The sequence below is a fragment of the Haliotis cracherodii genome, unplaced genomic scaffold (assembly GCF_022045235.1).
Source record: "Haliotis cracherodii isolate W230 unplaced genomic scaffold, xgHalCrac1.p SCAF_7, whole genome shotgun sequence".
Lineage (NCBI taxonomy): Eukaryota > Metazoa > Mollusca > Gastropoda > Lepetellida > Haliotidae > Haliotis > Haliotis cracherodii.
Genome location: NW_027266330.1, coordinates 60645138 through 60665429, shown reverse-complemented (window position 1 = coordinate 60665429; position 20292 = coordinate 60645138). Strand labels below are relative to the sequence as shown.

Sequence of the window (20292 nt, the reverse complement as noted above, 5' to 3'; positions counted from 1 at the left end):
CTCTGTGCTGGGCTGGAGCACACATTTCCTACACCTCTCCCTTCGGCAAACACCTCATGAGGGTTGCAACGAGGTCACAGGTCAGGCGTGCACTCGTCAGTTGTCCAATACGGTCAAGAGTAAGATCTTCCGGAAGACCACTGCACTGGAGGTATGTGGATTATTGAGGAGGTACTACGTGTTTGGAACTGGGAGTTGAACACTGAGCACTTTTAGAGAAGAGCTCGTAATAAAACGTTATGGACTCGCGGACGGACTTGTGTTTTCATTTCAAGACGTACATTTATCAGGTTGAACTTCCTAACTATAACAATAACTGAACTTTACGCCTTTTGTACACATTTGTGATGGGGTGACAATGCGACAACGAGACATATTTTGACCTTGAAAATGTCGCGTTACGGTATCGTCGCCCTTTTGTAAAAAAAAGGAAAGGATTATCAAAGAGCGACAATGCGAACACGCGACAATGCGACAAATGGCCAATTGTCGCGCTTTTGTTAATTTTGACAGGTTTTGCTTGTTGTTGTAAAGGCGTCAATGCGACAATGCGACAACGAGACAATGTCCTAGTAATCCGTGCAAATAAAACTGAGTAATGAAATAGAAGTCTGACATGCCAGTTAAAAGATAGAGTGTTGCAGCTTCTGATTTCATAGATCTTCAAGAAGGGGTTATCAATAATGGGATGGGTGATGAGTTCAACTGCATACTCTGTTATTAACAATGATGCTCCGAGTCAATACATTTTGTCAAATGTATGACATGTATTACGTGAATGAACATATTGTTTATACTCGTCCATGTTTTTGACGGACAAAATAATTTACATGCTCGGTAAAAATGAGGACGGGCATCATTGTGTGTTTCCGTGCTTTGTTCAGGTGAACAATTGACTTGTCCTTGCATGTGCTTGTGACGGGTGCCACTTGTGTGGCAGGATACGCTCACCTTTTCCCGAACACCCATTGGATGACCTGAACCACTTCGGATTTTTATCCCACAGCAGTCTGATACACCATGATATAACTGAAATACTGAAATACTGTACAGTTGAAAATGATGTTTAATGCGATTACCGTAGTGTGTTACTGCAACTGTTCATATTTTGTGCAGTGATGTTATGTAATATGTAAAAGAAAGCATATTCAATTATCCAATTGATTTGAATAGAATATACTTGCGTCAGTGAATTTAATAACGCCCCAAATCGTAATTTAAACACATAAAATAACAGATCACGCATGGTGCCTTGACTTACTACTAGATTTAATGGGCCACCCCGGAATAAAATAGTTCCCCCCAAAGCGAGGAACATATGTTTTAGTATGTTTACAAGAAATATATTCCAAACAATATCCTCATAAAATGAGAAGATCTTTTACAGAATTACCTCAGTAAGTCAATTACAATGACAGCGTCGTAATACATTTACATCAAGTACAATACGTCAAAATGGCCGACAAAATGGCCGACACGATAAACGTGACATTGTTTGGTTTGACTTCTTGGCGCGTGTCTGAATTCCATTAACATGTAACATATCCTAAAACTAGCTTATCAGCAAATCTCGCTGCACTGCGCGCGAGAGATACTAGAGCAAGGCATGCCAGAAATACGAAACCTAAAGCTTCCGAAAGGAAGCCTTGGACATCACGTGCGTCGGGGGACCAACGCCATCTGATTGGCCGTTAACAGTTGTACAAGGCGGAGCAAAAAGCATCGTTTTTTCGTCCATTTTACGCTTGAAAAACTCGACCCTTTTCTGGACACTTTCTAGACGCTGACCAATTAATCAATTTTAATGATTTTTTAGTCGTTTTTCCGTCCAATGACCATATACGGAAAAAAACGACGTTTTCGTGTTTGCAGTGTTATGACATCACTACCGGTGACCGACTTTTACAAACTGGCGCGTTCACTGACAACAATACGCGGGATTTTACGAGGGGACTTTCGTTGATTCAGGGATCGCATATGCATAATATAAATGTGACATGTAAGTAATCAGAAACATTCTGACCATCTGCGTACTGTTATTTGTTTGTCTTTTTGTTTTTCATTGCACGTGATTTCGCGTCTGGCGTCACACAGGACGGAAACATTCATGATTTCTGCTGAATTTACCTGATCATTGTAATGTATATATTTTTAATTCAATAATTCGTTCCGATACTCTTCCCATGACTATTCTCCAAGACGTGAGCCAATATATGCAACAATTAGCTTAAAGGATGTCTCAAAAAAGGAGAGAATACTACCCCCTCTACACGCAGCCCAGGCAGCAATTGGGACTCCAGAAAGCGCTGCCTAGTCAAACCCACCCAGACATTTTCGGAGAATGTGAAAACTCCACAAAACTGCAGCCTTCTGCATTACCCAGATTGTCAGAAGGGCTGTATTCCTGGTAGCAAACCCAAAAGATTGGAGGTACGACACCGAGGGCACCGAGAACAATGGGAAGTTGGACAACTTGGTACTTTGGATGCAAGCGTGACATTTTGAAAGTGAGGTCCGCATATTTTCCATGTTTTTTTCTGAATCTTGTCAATCACATTAATATCAAAAGGGACAGAAACTGCAATGATATAAATGATTTCATTGGATTAATCAAAAAGGACAAGATCAGGTTCGTTGGCCTGGCTACGTCTGAGGCTGTAGATGGGCCATTCCAAAGAAGTTTGTATTTATCATTTTCCATGACACACTTTACATATTCCGGGTCGTACCATAGATGGACCTCTGTGTCAAAACGGCAAGCATGGCAGTAACATAATGATCCAGCCACTCCATTATGTTGCGTAAGAGACTGTGTTTGTGTCAAAGCTGGGCATCAACTTACAATGTGCTGGATAGTCTACTTAAATTCATTGCATATTCAAGATTTCATATTTACATTTTGATGCAAAATCACACATTGACGGTTTCGAGCGGGAAGTGACTGGTCTTAAGCCACAAACAGAAAGCCTTTGTTATTACTATTGTTTTCATTATTCTATTAGAGAGACGATTCTTTGAGGGAAATGTGTTTAAAATCATCGTTGATTTCAGTAACAATCCAGTCCGTTCTTTTACATTGACACTACAAATCTGTATGTCAAGTCATATTTACAGTTACCTTTGCCATTCCTGAGAACGTAGCTCCTGATCAAGTCATCTTCATTCTTGCTGGTGATGTCGGCCAAGTGACTCCCGAAGAACAGGCAGAAGGACTGTGGAGAGTTGTTATACTGATGTTACTCAACTGAAGTAGTGAATTCGGTGTGACTTACAAAAATGGAAAGACTTCTACTCTAGATACAAAAGTGAAAAGAGATTGTGTACAATAGTTTAGAGTGGAGAAATATTTATATCGAAATCAGAAAAGTTGCCAAGTTCAAATACACAAGTAATCGCTTGCATTCTAAAGTGAAGGTCCAAAACAGATAATAACGATGGCACAAACTCGTCAAACAACTTGCCATAACATTTAACTTTCCTTCAATACATTTACACTATTTTAACAAAAGGAAGAAAATTTCCGGATGTCAACTTCTTAATTTTAAAGGGCGGTCGTGTAGCCTAGTGGTTCAAAGGTTCGCGCGTCATGCTGAAGACCCAGGTTCGATTCCCGACATGGGTACAATGTGTGAAGCCCATTTCTGTTGTCCCCCGCATTGATATTGCTGGAATATTGCTAAAAGCGGCGTAAAATCCAACTCACTCACTCTTAATTTTGAGAATCACAACATTTCAGAGTATATGCTTACTCTTCATCAGGTGAATAAATGCAATGCGTGATAAGATGGCAAAGGTGGAAACATAACATTGGAAGCCAACTGATAATTGGCGCTGATAGGTGATTAGCAATAGAAAATAGGTGCCAACACTTTACAGTAATTAGCGCTGATTGTTATGGACAACTGGAAGCCTGGACTAAATATATCCCTGATTGGTAATATGCAATGGACAATGGGAAATGGAAGTGGGCAATCTTGTAATCTAATTACTTTTGTTGTTCTTACATGTACACACATATATGGTGTCTGCCTCACAGCATTTATTCCATTAGAGGTTTAAAACGACATAAAAAACCCTAACATCAACAACTCAACCAACCCCGCCCAAAAAGGAAATAATCTCGCCAACCACTTTTCGGCCGTTAGCAGTAACACCAACTTCAGCCAAAAATTCCAAGATAAACTTAAAACAGAAAACAAACCCACAAAGGAATCAAACAATAACAATCTAGAAATAAATCAACCCTACACAATGGAGGAGCTCCTCTACGTAATCCAAAACAGGAAAAAGAGCACAGCTCCAGGATTAGACCTAACCTCTTACCAAATAATTAAAAAACTCCCCCTAAAACTACTCCAGGCACTACTCAAACTATACAATCTCATCTACCTAAACGGACAGGTTCCTACTCCCTGGAAATAGGCCCTTGTCATACCAATCCCTAAACCTAATAAACCAGCTAATCAAGCTAACTCATATAGACCAATATCCCTAACTTCAAACTTATGTAAAGTAATGGAATCAATGGCTAAAAATAGATTACAACATTACTTAACCCAAAATAACATCATAAACCCAGATCAAAGCGGTTTCACTCCTGGCCGCTCAACCCTAGATAACCTTGCCCGACTAGAACAAGATATTATGACAGGACAACTAAATAAACAATATACCACAGGCATCGTCTTAGACTTCTCTAAAGCTTTCGACATGGTATGGCACGATGGGCTTAAACTTAACTTGCAAAAACTTAAAAAAATAGGACTCAAAGGTCAGATAATAAAGTACATCCAGGACTTCCTAAACAATCATAAAATAAGCGTGGGTATAGACCAAACTCTATCGGACCAATGTCCCCTAGAAAATGGCACTCCACAGGGCAGTATCCTCAGCCCCACCCTCTTCAATATAATGATAAACGATCTATTCGAGGGCCTATCCCCTAAAGTAAACACATCAAACTTCGCGGATGATGGAGCCATCTGGATCCGCACTAAAAGCATGAAAATGGCCCAAAATTTACTCCAAAAATCTCTTAATAAAATACAACAATGGGCTGACAAATGGGGCTTCTCCCTTAACTCAGAAAAAACAACAGGAATAGTATTCAAACATAAAAACACGAAACCCACCTCCCCAATCCTCCAGCTAAACAATCAAACAATCAAATTTCAAAAACAAACCAAATTCTTAGGACTTATTTTCGATGAACATCTCACCTGGGATGCTCACATCCAAAACCTAACAACTAAATGCAGTAAAGACCTAAACACCCTAAGATGCCTAACTGGCTCTAACTGGGGAGCCTCCAAAGATACTCTCCTCTCTCTCTACATATCACTAATTAGATCAAAACTAGACTTAACAGGAGAGATGCCACTAAGTCTACGCAAGGAAAGCCAAGCTTAATTTCCTAGCCACGTCCCAATCAAACCCTCTCGACCAAAACTTAAAAAACCAAAACATCAGCCCTAAAAACCAAGCTCTAGCTCGTAAACACCCCTTACTTACCCCAATATCCCAAAGAATAACAAACTACCTAAATGAACACCAAATTAAAAATCTTAAACAAAACTGCAAACAATCAAATATCTTCACCCCTAAACTTAAAATACCCAAAATAGACACAACACTAGCTAGCCAAATGAATAAACAAACCGACCCAAACATAGCTAAAACTACCATACTAGCATACATACACGAAAATTGAGTCCATACCACACAACCAACTAAAACCACACAATCCTTCCGACTCCCAAATAACCAATCAATATTCACGGCAAAACTAATGGGCATGGCCTCAGCCCTACATAATCAAGAAGCCAAAAACCACAAAAAAATCCTAATACTTACCGACTCCCTAAGTGGACTGCAAGCCCTCCAAAACAAAAATACCAAAAACCGACCTAAATTAATAAATCAAATACTTAAAAACTCCAACGACCTAACTAAGGCAGGCAAACAAATAACCTTCTTGTGGATCCCCGCCCACGTAGGAATATACGGTAATGAAAACGCCGATAAAGCAGCTAAACTATCCCTCAAAATCCCAGAAATAAGCTTAATCTTACCCATCTCAAAATCAGAAATTAAAAGTGTAAACAAGCAAAAAATCACCAAAAAATGGCATAACCTATATCTAAACTCAAATAACGAAAATCAAAAAAGTGCTCAGCAAACCACTAACCAAACCAAAAATTATCCATCCATCCCAAAAAATCGACAGAGTAATCACTAAACTCCAAACAGGACACACCAACCTAAATAACCACCTAAAAAATTTAAAAAAAACACACTACAGGTAACTGCCCACATTGCAAACAACTAGAAACCCCAGAACACGCACTCATCCACTGCACACACTACCTCACACATCGAACCGCATTACAAACCACCCTCAATCTAAACAAGGCTCTCACTCTAGAAGCAATACTAAACCCACAAAATAAATTAGAAAACTTCAAGGCCTTAGGCGTATTCTTAATCAAAATGGAACTAATAAAACGCATCTAAAAACATAATAACCTACCAAATCAAAATCACGTAAACAAACAAACATCCACCATACCCAGCTCCCTTAGTTCTCGTCAGTCAGTCAGTCAGTCAGTCAGTCAGTCAGCATTTATTCACCTGATGAAGGAGTAAGCATATATTCCAAAACCTTGTGCTCTTCATAATAAAGAAGTTGACATACAGAAAGTCTCTTCCTTTTGTGTATCACTTCTGAATGCCTTTCAAAGACTTGACTTCGTTAACACTTTAAGAAGAGCTTTCAATAAGTTAGTTGACAATAACATCATGCCGAAGTTAGAAACAAGCAATACGACAATGACAGACAAGGTCAGGATTTCATGTGCATGTCTGTGTGTGGCTTCTGGTACTGGTCCGGACTGATGTCGATTTATAGTGCGAGGACATGAGATACCATGCCGCTGAATACCCCACTTAGACACAGTATACTGACTCCTTGCCGACCAGTCGTTGTTTCAGCCCCTTAATGCCGAACACCAGAGAAGGTAAGAACAAGTACCATCTTTTAATGTCATTTGGTATGACACGATTCGGCATCGAACCGCGGACCTTACGCTCTCCGGGCGGACGCTCAACCACTAGACCACGGAGGTGGTCTACTGATAAACAAATTTGATATAGGTGACAAAGACCATTTTATTGAAATATTTTGGACACATGTCCGCTTGCGGGGATAAAATAAGATTTCAAGATTCAAGATTCTTTATTCAGTATTTAAAGCTATGTGGCCTGGAATACAATTACAAGTACAATAATTGCTGCGTCACGTGATGTCAGGAAAATAAATACAAGTAGTCTTATTTCACATTAAATACATGATTTAAGTATAAGGCCGAAGACTTTACAATGTCGATATTTTTGGAGTTGAGTAGATTACATAAACTGTGATTATCATGATGGAATTGGATAACCAAGGCAAATAGTGGTTTCTGACAGAGGAATATTTTGAACATATAAACAAAACATGAAATTCTAATTGCCACCCTTTACAGTGGGTACATAGATATAGACTCAAGTCTTCATTTGTATGTTTTGACTTTCGTAGCATGTTAATCTTAAAACCGTGTAGCGATATTCTGAATTTACAATATGCTCTCCTGAGTGATTTATTCGTGAGATTATTGATGTAAAATTCTGGCTGTAAAAGTGATTTCAAATTTGCATAATGTGACAGATATTTTGATAAAGGAAATAGAGTCATGTCACTCTTGAGAATACATATCACTCAGCCTTTGTTTTATTTTTAATAAAAATAGATTTTCATCGCCAATATGTTGAGAGATTGATACAAATGAAAAGCCTGAAGAAAACAAAATATATCTTACATCAGACGACCAGGTGTGTTTATCATTATCATCTAACTGTTTAAGTAGATTGTGACAATGTTTTGGATATCGACATGGATTCATACGTAGCAATCTCAACCAGTATTTAAGTACCCTTATTTTGCTAAACACGAACACATTTAATCGCCCAGTGTCACCAAGAATAGCTTTATTAGAGGCATATTTTCCGATACAAAGATAATTTATTAAATGGTACGTATGTACTTTTTCTATACATTCATAATATTCTTTTTCTGACCACAGCATATTTTGAATTTTCTTTGGGCTGTAACATACTTTTGCAAATTGTCATTACATTTGAACTGCTTAAATAAATTAAGATACCTATATTTTTTTCCTTTTTCAGTTGAGTACATTCATGGTCAAACCAAATTGGTTGACTTCTGAATTTACTGTTAAATAGTGTACAAAAACCTCCAGAAGTACAAGCAATGTGGATCAGTATATCTCCCAATGTCTTGACTGCAGTATTTACATCTGTTTGTAAAGCTGTGTAAAATTCTTCAAATATATCATAATTTGTATCTAGGAATAAATAAGATTTATCACATTGTAACAAGACTTTGTGATTTAATAATCCACACAGTGAAACGGATTATGCTTGTCCTTAAATCACAAGATATAAATTACTTATAACGAAGTTATACAAAGAACTTACATTGGCTTCAGCGTAGGTAGCATGATTGTGCGAAAACAGGTAGCATCCTCGACCAAGGTTGGTAAACCCAAGTTGGCATCTTCTCGCTGAAATGTGAATCAATACTCAGAGATGAATATATAATCCCACTATGTATTGGATTGGCCAATTACCCACTGTAAACACTGCAAGTTGATCTTTTTACCCGTGGGTTACACACACTGTAACCATTAGTTACACACATTGTATGATTTAGTTACACACGATGCACCCATGCGCACACTGTAAACATTACTTACACACATTTTAACCAAGATCTACACACTCTGTACCAAGGAGATACACACACTGCAACCGTTAGTTCTACACATTGTATTCATGAGCTAAACACATTGTACCAAGTGGTACACACAGTACGCATGAGCTACACAGTTGTAAATATGAGCTACATACATTGTATCCATGAGCTACACACACAGTACCTATTAGATACTCAAATTGTACGCATAAGATACACACATTGTACTCAAGAGCTACACACATTGTATCCATAAGCTACGTACATTGTACGCACGAGCTTTCACACTGTACCCATTAGCTACACATGCTGTACGCATAAGATACACACATTGTACCCAGGAGCTACACACACTGTACCCAAGAGCTATTCCTGGGCTACACACATTGTACCCATGACTTACACACCTTTTGTACACATGAGCTACACACATTGTACGCACGAGCAACACACACTGTACCCATTAGTAACACACAATGTTTCCATGAGCTTAACACATTGTACAAAGAGCTACACACTGTACGCATGAGCTACACAGTTGTAGCCATGAGTTACACACACTGTATCAACAAGCTGCACACATTGTACACTCGAGCTGCACACACTATACCCATTAGCTACACATGCTGTACCCATTTATTTACACACATGATACCCACGAGCTACACATATTGTACCCATAAGCTACACAAACTGTACTCAAGAGCTACACACATTGTATCCATAAGCTACACATACTGTAACAAGGAGCTACACACGCTGTACCCAAAAGCTACACACATTGTACCCATGAGTTACACACGGAGTACCCATTAGTTACACATATTATATTCCTGGGCTGCACATATTGTATCCACAAGCTACACGCATTGTAACAATTAGGTACGCACATTGTACCCAAGAGCTACACATATTGTTTCCATGATCATGAGTTACGCACATTGTACCCATGACTTACACACCTATTTTACATATGTTGAGCTTCACAGTTGTATGAATGACCTTTGGACTGTACTGTACCCATGATCATTGTACCCTTGGGCTACACAGTTGTATGAATGAGCTATACACACTGTATCAATGAGTTACACACAGTGTGCCAAAGACCATCACAAACTGTGCACATGACCGATGTACTATACTGTACCCATGGCCATTGTACCCATGGGCTACATATATGTATCCATGAGCTATGCCAGTTCTACCGATAAGCTTAACACATTGTACCCATGAGCGACATACATCGTGCCCACCACCTACACACGATGGACCCACGAGCTGCACACTTTGTATCCACGAGCTACACGCATTGTAACCATTAGTTAAACACGTTGTATCCATCAGTTACTCTCCTATTGTACACATAAGCTACACAGTTGTACGAATAAGCTACACACACTGTACCCAAAAGCTACACGCATTGTAACCATCAGTTACACACATTGTATTCATGATTTACGCACATTGTACCCATGACTCACACACCTATTGTACATATGTTGAGCTACACAGTTGTATGAATGACCTATACCCATGACCTTTACAAACTGTACTCACGACCTTTGTACTATACTGTACACATGATCGTTGTACCAATGGGTTACACAGTTGTATGAATGAGCTATACACACTGTATCAATGAGTTACACACAGTTCACCCATGCCCTTCACAAACTGTACCCATGACCTCTGTACTATACTGTACCCATGACCACTGTACCCATGGGCTACCTTTAAGCAACATACATTGTGCCCACCACCTGCACACGATGGACCTACGAGCTACACACGTTGTACCCACGAGCTACTCAGAGTGTGCCAATGAAGAACATACATTAAACTCACGAACTACATCGTACCTAAGAGCTACACACTTTGTTTCATGAGATACACACAGTGTACCCACAGGCTATACACATTGTATCCATAAGCTACACACATTGTACTCAATGACTTACACACATATTGTACACATAGGCTGTTCTCACTGTACCCACGATATACACACAATGTTCACAGTAGCTACACAAATTGTAACCCAGAGCTACACATATTGTACCCATGAGCTACATATAGTGTATCCACGAGCTACTCGCATTGTACCAACGAACGTAACATATTGTACCACGCGCTACACACACATTGTGCAAGCGAACTTAACATACACACACATTGCACCAATTATTTGCACACATTGTACCCACGAGCTACACACACTGTATATACGAGATACACACATTGTACCCACGACCTACACACAATGTACAAAGGAGCTACACACATTGTAGCAATTAGCTGCAGACACTGTATCCATAAGCTACACACTTAAAACCCATTATTCGCTCATACATATAGTGCCCAATACCTGCACACATTTTACCCAAACGCTTCACACATTGTACCCATTAGTTACACACATTGTATCCATCAGTTATACACAGTGTACCCATGACCTACACACATATTGTACACATGAGCAACACAGTTGTACCAATGAGCTACACATATTGTACCCTTGAGCTACACATACTGTACCCGTGACCTACACACAATGTACCAAGAAGCTACACACATGGTATTCATGACCTACACACATTGTACCCATGACCTACATACATTGTACCCGTGACCTACGCACACTGTACAAATAATCTAGATACATTGTACCCACAAACTTACCACATTGTACCCACGCGTTGTACTTGCGAGCTGGACATTCTGTACCCTGGAGCTACAAATATTCTATACACGAGTTACATATATTGTACCTTTCAACTACACACATTGTACCCATAAGCTACACACGTTGTACCAGTGAGCTACACACTTTGTTCAACGAGTTACACACATTGTACTCACAAGCTACACACACTGTATCTATAAGCTACACACATAAGCTACCAATGACCTACATACACTGTACCCATGAGCTACAAAGTTGTACTCATGAGTGTCACAGAGTGTGACCATGCACTACACACATTGTACCCACGAGCTACATACATTATACCAATGAGCTAAACACACAGTACACAACCACATAATTCCCATGAACTACACATATTGTTCCATGAGCTACACAGACTGTATTTATAGGCTACACACACACTACCCATGACCTACATACATTAAGCCCATTAGTTGTTCATATAGTACTTATGAGCTACATAGTTGGACCAATGAGTTACACACGTTAAACCCACAAGCGACCCACTTTGTACCAATGAGCTACATATATAGTACCCACTAGCTCCATACATTATACCCGCAAGCTACGCCCACTGTATCCACGAGCTACACACAGTGTTGTACCCATGACCTTCACACAGTGTACCAGCAAGCTACCAACGTTGTACCCACGAGCTACACACGTTGTACCAACGACCTACACACGTTGAACCTATGAGCTATTAACTTTGTACCCATGAGCTACACACATTGTATTTATAAGCTACACACATTGTACCCAGGAGCTACACATATTGTGTTTATAAGCTACACACATTGTACCAACGAGTTACACACATTCTATCCATAAGTTACACAGTTCTACACATGAGCTACACACACACTGTACCCACGAGCTACACACACTGTATTAATGAGCTACACAAACTGTACCCATGAGCTGTACACATTGTACACATTAGTTACACACACTACACACACACTGTACCCATTAGTTACACACATTGTACCCATTAGTTACACAGCTGCACCCATGAGCTATACAAACTGTACCGATGAATTACACAAACTGTAACCATGAGCTAAACAGTTGTTACAATGAACTACACACATTGCACCCATTAGTTGCACACATTGTACCAATGACCTACAGACACAGTGCCCATGAGCTACACAAACTGTACCGATGAGCTACACAGATTGTACCCATGAGCTATACACGTTGCATCATTTCTGACTTAAAGCAACAGCCCCTCTCTTCCACTATAGGGTTCCTTGTGTCATATGTTTCTACACGTTAAACAACACTAATGAATTGCTAAACCACTCTCCAGTATCATTAAGGGGCGGACCATTTAAAAGTTGGTTCGGTGGGTGGCTAAGTGGTTGTCATTTCGTTTTCTTCATGTTTCAGGGCTAAGGGTGTTTTCTTCATAAAAGATATATGAGATGTCTTTAAGTCACATTACAAATTATACCACTATAGAAGGAATGTTGAAATTCACTATTTACTGAAACCTTGTGACGGATTTCTGACAAAAAGCTACACTGCAAAAAGTTTGCCAAGTCACAACTTTAAAAGGTAATGCGTCAAGTTGTGTGCATCTGTTCCAATAGCAAAAGATAATATTGCAGGAAGACATGATTATGAACAAAAGTCCGTTGCCATGTGCTACACAATACCAAAAACAACGTGTGACAATAGTCAGTCAGATCAATCGTCTAAATGAAAATATTTGACCAACCTGGAACGTAAAAGATTCCCGAAAACAAATTAATTATCCAAAACACAACATTCAGTAGCGCGTATGTGATCCGCCTGATGCGATGACAACCTGGCACCATCGTCTCATGTTCTCAATAAGTGTCTTGACGGTCTGGACGGTTGTCCCGCTCTTCAGTAAGAGCATTGCTTGGGTTCGTGTAGAGTTGCCGGAAGGACTGGGCGTCGTGAGAGGGCTATCTGCTGCTTGTCCCACATGTGTTCGATAAGGTTGAGAGCAGACCACTCCAGCAGATGATCAGTTCGTGCGTTATCGTCTTGTAGGATTGCTCCAGCATAGAGTCTCATGTACTCATCCAGAATGTCCCCCCTGTCATCGTCCCCCCTGTCATCGTGCCACGCTGAAGAACATGACCGTTCGCTCCTCTATTACTACTGATCCCATCACATTTTATAACAGAGCCCCATCAGCAGCCGTCATGTTCGGCTAGGTTTGAATTCATAAAAGTTTTTCATGGTCTTCGCCACACACGGGTACGACGACCTCTGAAGTCTAGACAGTCTCTCGATTCATTAGTGAAAAGTTCTAGTACCCAGTCCTGGTCTCTCCAATTGACGAGGACAAAGCGTTCTGCAGGTCATTTAAGTGGCGCAATGATGACGTCATGCTGCAATCAGGAGACACCTGTCTCCCTTCTGTGTGGTTGGATGCTGTCGACCATCTGCATGTCGCTGGGTAGCTGATCGTCTGGTACAATTCCATGCCCTGTTGATTACACTTTGGCAGCCAGAAAAGACGTCACGTGATGTTGTGTTGTCCCAGTGTCAAACATGCCTATGTATCTGCCAAACTCTCCGGTACTCAAAAGTACATTCAGCTGTTACAATCCTCAGCAGCAAATGCTGATGTGGTCTCTGATAATGGTGCGCAACGATACTGTCGCCATTCGTTCTCCCCTTGGCGCTAAACACTCTGTCTTCCATCAACTCTGAACAGACAGAACTGGCTTTCATCAGTGAAGATGACCGTCTGTCAGTCACGTCGCTGCCATCGACGAGCCTATACAGTACGAGCCTATCTCAATCACTGATGACAATGTGGCGCTGTCCATAACTGTCCTCTGTATGTTCTGTAAGCCCTATTTCCTTTAGGCCCCTGAGTCGCCTGGCCAGTCTCTCTACCTACTATATGCCCTAAGACATTCGTCACTGATGACGTCATTGTCAGGAATCTATTCCCGCAATGCAAAAGTGCCGATCTTGGACGTAGTTACCCTTGGTCTGCATGTTGTTGGTCTGTCTTATTTCTGCCCAGTCTGTTTCCAACGTTGCATCGGGTCAGCAAAAGTTCTAGCAACGTAGACATGGGTGGCTCCAATCTGTATCTTTCCCACGGCCCACCACTCTTTGTACAATATAGTTAAGACGTATTAAGCAGGTCGTTTTCTGAGCTCTCATGGTACCGCTCTGAAATGTGTGTGTTTATCCGGATGATGGTGTTAAGATATAAAGCAATTAAATGTTTCTATTAGACATTTTCTGTTTTAACCTTATTTCCGTTGCAGATGATGTAGAAGATAAACAAAAATTTAAAATTCGATGTAGTTCCAGTGTATCTATTGGGAATCTGGATGATTTGACCTATCAATTTCAAGATTTCACTTCAAAGCCAGCCTGTAAAGCAATGAGACAGTTGTGGCACGGAAATAGAGGTTCATGTATGATTTTCTTAATTGTGCGTGTTCTGAAATGAATTTAATCAATTTCGAGAAGCTGAGACTTCAGTGATGTCGGGACATTGTTTGCGTGGCCTTTCCGAGGTTTTTAAAGGGACGAGTGTTTTCTGATGGAATTTCAAATCCCCTCCTGCCAAATTCTTACGGTGGTGGTTGATCATGACGGAGTTGGCAATGAATATCGTAAACAAAATGCCGATAGTAAAATGAGTACAATCATGATATTGCAAGCCTTAAAGCCCCACCCTGAATATAAATATCCCGTAAGGTGGCGTTGTTTCAGTTTTGAACAGTGACTAACAATGTTAACACAACCCAGTGTCGAGAGAAGCTTTTTTAAGAAAGAACCGTGCATAAACATGATCATCACTGACTGTCAAACTTCGCATCAACTTGAGTGACAAACCTATAGATTTATCATAAAAAACGAATCGGTCGTCGATGGCGCCTGCATCAATCACAGTGGGCAGAACATATTTAGGTTTGTGCTATATACGAGCAAAGTACATTTTCATGTGTAAATGTGTACATGTGATACAGTCGATGCATTTGTAGTCAAAATGTATTATGATGTATATATTTATAGCAGAACAGCAGCACAACAATAGTTGTTTTTTTAATGTAATAGTAACGATACATAAATACGAAAGTAACGTTAGTTACATCCGTATAAGCCACAAGATTCGTTTAGTTCAATCCGAAAATTACAGACTTTTGGTAAGTTTCAGTCACTTACATTCACCAGTTAGTTCTATACCACACAATGATCATATTGTATTTATAAAACTTAAAATATTACACATATTTTACAACTAGTGTTTAGGAAGAGGTCTAATTTGAACCAGCAGAAGTTGCGCCAGTATTTCTTAGCTTGACTACACTATATGAATTTTTTACTTCTATCGAGAAAACAACGCACATAAACAACTGATAAATAAATAAACTTGATGTTTTGACCTATATTATGCCTAGACTTGTCAGGATAACATTGTACTTACGATAAACGAACACTCCTATACACAAAATCCAAAACAACTTTAATTTTGGACTTCCTTTCTTCCAAATAATCTTCACACACAAAATTGAGTTTGATCATTAGATCCACATGTGTCCCGTGCATTTTTTGTTCACTGGATTTGGTTACACTTCGCGCACGAGTTTCTATAAAATACAATCTGGCATCACTTCTCATTTTGTCCACACCAAACGTTTATCTGCTGCTACGTTTAACGTCCGGTTCTTCAAGTACAAGTATCTACGATCTCTCCAAACACTTCATCTATTTACCTCAGTCCAAAAGGATTTGTAGCACTGTAGCACGAATTTCGGCAACATGGTGGCCGCACCATTCCATAACTGCGACAGGGAATTCTATGTCAGGCATGGTTGACAAAAACAGTGTGAACCGACATATTCGCCTCCGACTGGTTCCACAATGAAATCTGGCTGTGACACTGATTCACTAATCCCAAGTATAAGCACTCTATTTGCCAAAGTCTCAGCTGCACTTGCAAGGGCGGGAAGAGGCGCGCTATCCTGTTGATTCGAGTTGAATCATCTTGAAGTGGAACTTTCTCCACGATAAAGTCATCAATGGCATAATTGAAATGACCAAAGACACCCCTGATCATCTCTCCATCACATTAAGCGTCACACGAAAATGTTTTGTTGCTCATATTGAAGACAAGCGAACATGCAAAGTTCTTGAAAGTTTTAAGCAGCGATCCAACTCGGATACGCTCACGCGTGTGGTTGCTAAGAGATCGCGTGGTCAGAAAGGGGCAAAGAATAGGTTTTAGGAAGTGATGAGAAGAAATCCGCAGTGCAAAACAAAAGTACTATGTACAGCATGTTTTCAATAATAGTTCACAAAAATATTTTTTTCCTAAAAATGCAGATTAATTGATTAATTCATCCCGAGGTAATAACCCTGATCATGTGGGTGGGTATTTTGAAGGAATCTTGTGATGAAGCAGTGAATGAGGGTATGTGTATTGCATTGTTGAAATGTATTTACCAGGAAGATTGTTGAGGCATTGACCTTTTGACAGATGTTCATCTTGGACGGAAAAACAAATGTATCTGAGAACAACATTGTTGCTTTGAACTTCGAGACCAAATATGACATTGTGTTCATGCCAAAGTAGTTACGAGAGACGATGATGATCAGTGTAGCAAGGAAACTGAATAATCTTCATGAAAATAATGTTGAAATTCATCATCACGCACGTGACAGAATTCTTGTGAACAAATATTAATCTCAACACCGTGTTTTATCTGAATTCCCCATCTCCATTCTGGCATGAAATAGTATAAAGATTTCGTGTCATTTTTCCTGCCCTTGTGTGAAACTGTGCACCGAACTTATGAAAGAGATACCACTAGATCTATCATGGAACGGTCATAAAAGAACCAGATCTTCTTTATCTTCCTGCAGTTGTTTTTTTTTAAATTCGTTTCCGAATATGTTCTATTTCATCCACCTGCTCTCTAGTTGGTTTAGGTTTAAGGTGAGAAACACAAACAACACATATTGATGGTCTTATGCAAATGACACTTGGCATGCCAATCAACGGGGAAGCAAGTTTCACGGATCGAGTGACTTCGGCATGAGAAGCTTTCAAACAGGTTTGAATTTGCCAAATGTGAGAAATGCTATTCTTTAACTGCAAATATACCGTACACCTCAGGATTACAATTGGTGCCGTTATACATTTTATGGTGTTTTGCTCAATTACAGTGCTCTTATTCATCACGACAAACGTATTTCGTTCTCGTCAAGAACATAGATCAAAAACCATAATTTGTGTGTTGCACTTGATATAACATAAATCGTGAATATTCCACAGTAACATTGTCTGAAGATGGAAAGACGACATGGCAGGTAGGTTTTGAAACCAAAGACCTGCGCGTTTGTTGAAAAGTCTTGGAATCGTTTTGATAGATATTTATTACCATTAAAACTTACATTCTTGTTGTCGAACGGCAAACGCGGGTGTTTGTTTACATGACGTCACCCGTTTATGCATTAACCAATTAAATTTGTGTGTTGTCATGACGTCATATTGAACTGTCAGATCACTCGTATAAACTCCGCCCACTAAGAGTGCGGTAGTTCCTATCGCAAATGCCCCTTTAAGAAAACAATCTGAGGGTTAATTTATATTCCTTGCTTTCTGTAATAAACCGGACATTGCTTCAGTAGCATTCTCGGTAAAAACGTAAAATAGCATATAATAATCTTCTATTTGTATAGCATTAAATTACCTAAGAAATTATAATTATCAGCTATTTCGAGTTCTTATTCTTTAAAATAAAATTACTTTTTTGTTTCATTACGTCAGAACTGAATACTACAACGTTCCTTTTTATATTAACAGTAAGTTACCATATATTATAATAAGTATATAAGGTGTTCAGAGAGTGCCGTTAAGTAGGTGGATCGGATCCAAATAACTAAGCGCATCACATCATGTTATCATCGATGCATTCTACGACGTGCGTTGATACCGCCCCACTCACATAAGGTAGCCTTCTAAATAATTTTAATATATAGTGAATAGTAAAGATGAAATATTTACTCCATATCATGTGTTTACCATGTGCTCTCAACACGTGTAAGAGGAATCAAAGTCTTGGCAGTAGCGTCGTTGCATTGAAAAAAAAAAATGGAAATCCTACTCTAAAATAAACGAGAAAACATATTACCGTTCCCAGACGTCAGAGCGAACATCAAAACGAACAACAGCGTGGCGAACATCTTCTTCTGCCTATACCTGCACCACTGTATTTCAGCTGCGCCAGTCTATGTCTCCTATCTCATCAGTAACAGCTCACATTATATGTTACTGTATATATTTTTCACACCCCTCCCCCTGTCCCCCTTGATTTAACACGTTGACGGTGAATCGTGACTGTTGGTGCAAACATACTTTACGTCCTGTGTATTGGCGACAAAGATGGAAGTCTCGATAACCACAGCTGAAATGTTGTCTGCACATAACGCCTGGAGTCACTATCATAACAATATCGGTAAAGTTTGGTTTGGAGCTTGATGGCAGTATCACCTGTGTCTGTAACATCTGGATATTGTTCGAGATAATATTTGTGAGTGTGTGAGCGTCATTTACAGGGTGATAAAACTTAACGTCGAATCGGCATTATTTCAGCCATATAGCGAAAGCGTCATTTACAACAGGATGTAGAGGTAGGTGTGAGTGACAAAGGTGTCACTCGCGTGCATTGTTAACCGAGTCACAAAGGATTTCACTCAGCGTGTGCGCGAGGATAGGCGCTCCCTCTCTCGGTGATTTGCGCAAGCGCGTGATCAAAACACACATGTGAAAGTGAGATATAAAATATCAAATAAAAAAAATTAAAATATGCTTATCATTGATGGAGAAACCTTTGTTTTTTCATCAGGAAAAGAACGAAAGTGTGTGTGCATCGGGACGACGATCCTCCCGGACTCCAAACAAGATCTCCCACCGCCTACAGAGATGAACTGACAAGTAACCCTCGTGGTAGTTTCTTTAAATCAGGTCCACGTGGAAGTGGTGATCGCGCAAGGGGGGCTATTCTAAATGACAGCTGGGCGTACGGCCAAGGCTTGAAAGAACAGAACGAATGTGACACCGACGTCAGCATACTTTCTTACTTACGCAAACACGATAATGACTTCTCCGTTCTAAAGACACTTTGTCTCAGATATGATATAATCTGATTCTGTGAGAGTTTAGCTCTACTGTTACGTGTCACGCGTTTGAATATGGATCGTGAAATCATCCTGTTTACATATATCTAGCCCGAGGACTTACTCATTTGTAATGATATGGACTCTGACGGTATATCTCTACTTGAAGATTACTTTTATACAGTGAGGCTAGATAATAATCATGAACACATCTTCTTAGGGGGTGATTTGAACTCAAACATAATTTGTTTTCTTGACTATATTCTTACATATATGACACAGATGACTGTCCTAGCGACGTGTTTGATATGCCCAGAATGTCAAGGGATAATTTGACACATCATAAATACGGCATTTAGTTAGCAGAAATCTGCCGTACCTTTTGTATCCATACTCGCAATGGTAGGTGGCATGATGATCAATCAGGCAACTTTACATGTGTTACACATAATGGCGCGAGCGTCGTGGTGTACATGATGGCAGCCTCATAGTCCCTCATATTTCCAAGTTTGGTATTGGTACGTTTGATTTGTCATGTCATTTCCCATTAAACTTTTCATCCCCCGCACATATACCTCCAGTAACTCTCGGTAACACCTCTTCGTAAGCTACTTCCATGACTGGTACCCGAGAGAAAAAG

General features: G+C 39.8%; 1 protein-coding gene across 3 annotated transcripts in view; it reads right to left on the bottom strand.

The window, feature by feature from the left end:
• The window catches only part of LOC139447474 (perlucin-like), a 54273-nt gene that overhangs the window by 8610 nt on the left and 25371 nt on the right, over positions 1-20292 (bottom strand). Inside the window, exons 1-3 of one of the 3 annotated variants that reach the window (XM_071228866.1) lie at positions 18668-18772; positions 8536-8621; positions 3119-3212 (exon numbers count right to left, since the gene is read on the bottom strand). The exons of 1 other annotated variant lie outside the window; for it this stretch is intronic. In XM_071228866.1, the coding sequence (XP_071084967.1) occupies positions 3119-3212; positions 8536-8621; positions 18668-18719 (232 nt within the window). In that variant the 5' untranslated portion in view covers positions 18720-18772. Of the gene's footprint in view, positions 1-3118; positions 3213-8535; positions 8622-18667; positions 18773-20292 lie in introns of those variants that run through there. One more of the 3 variants, XM_071228864.1, reaches the window with a different exon arrangement.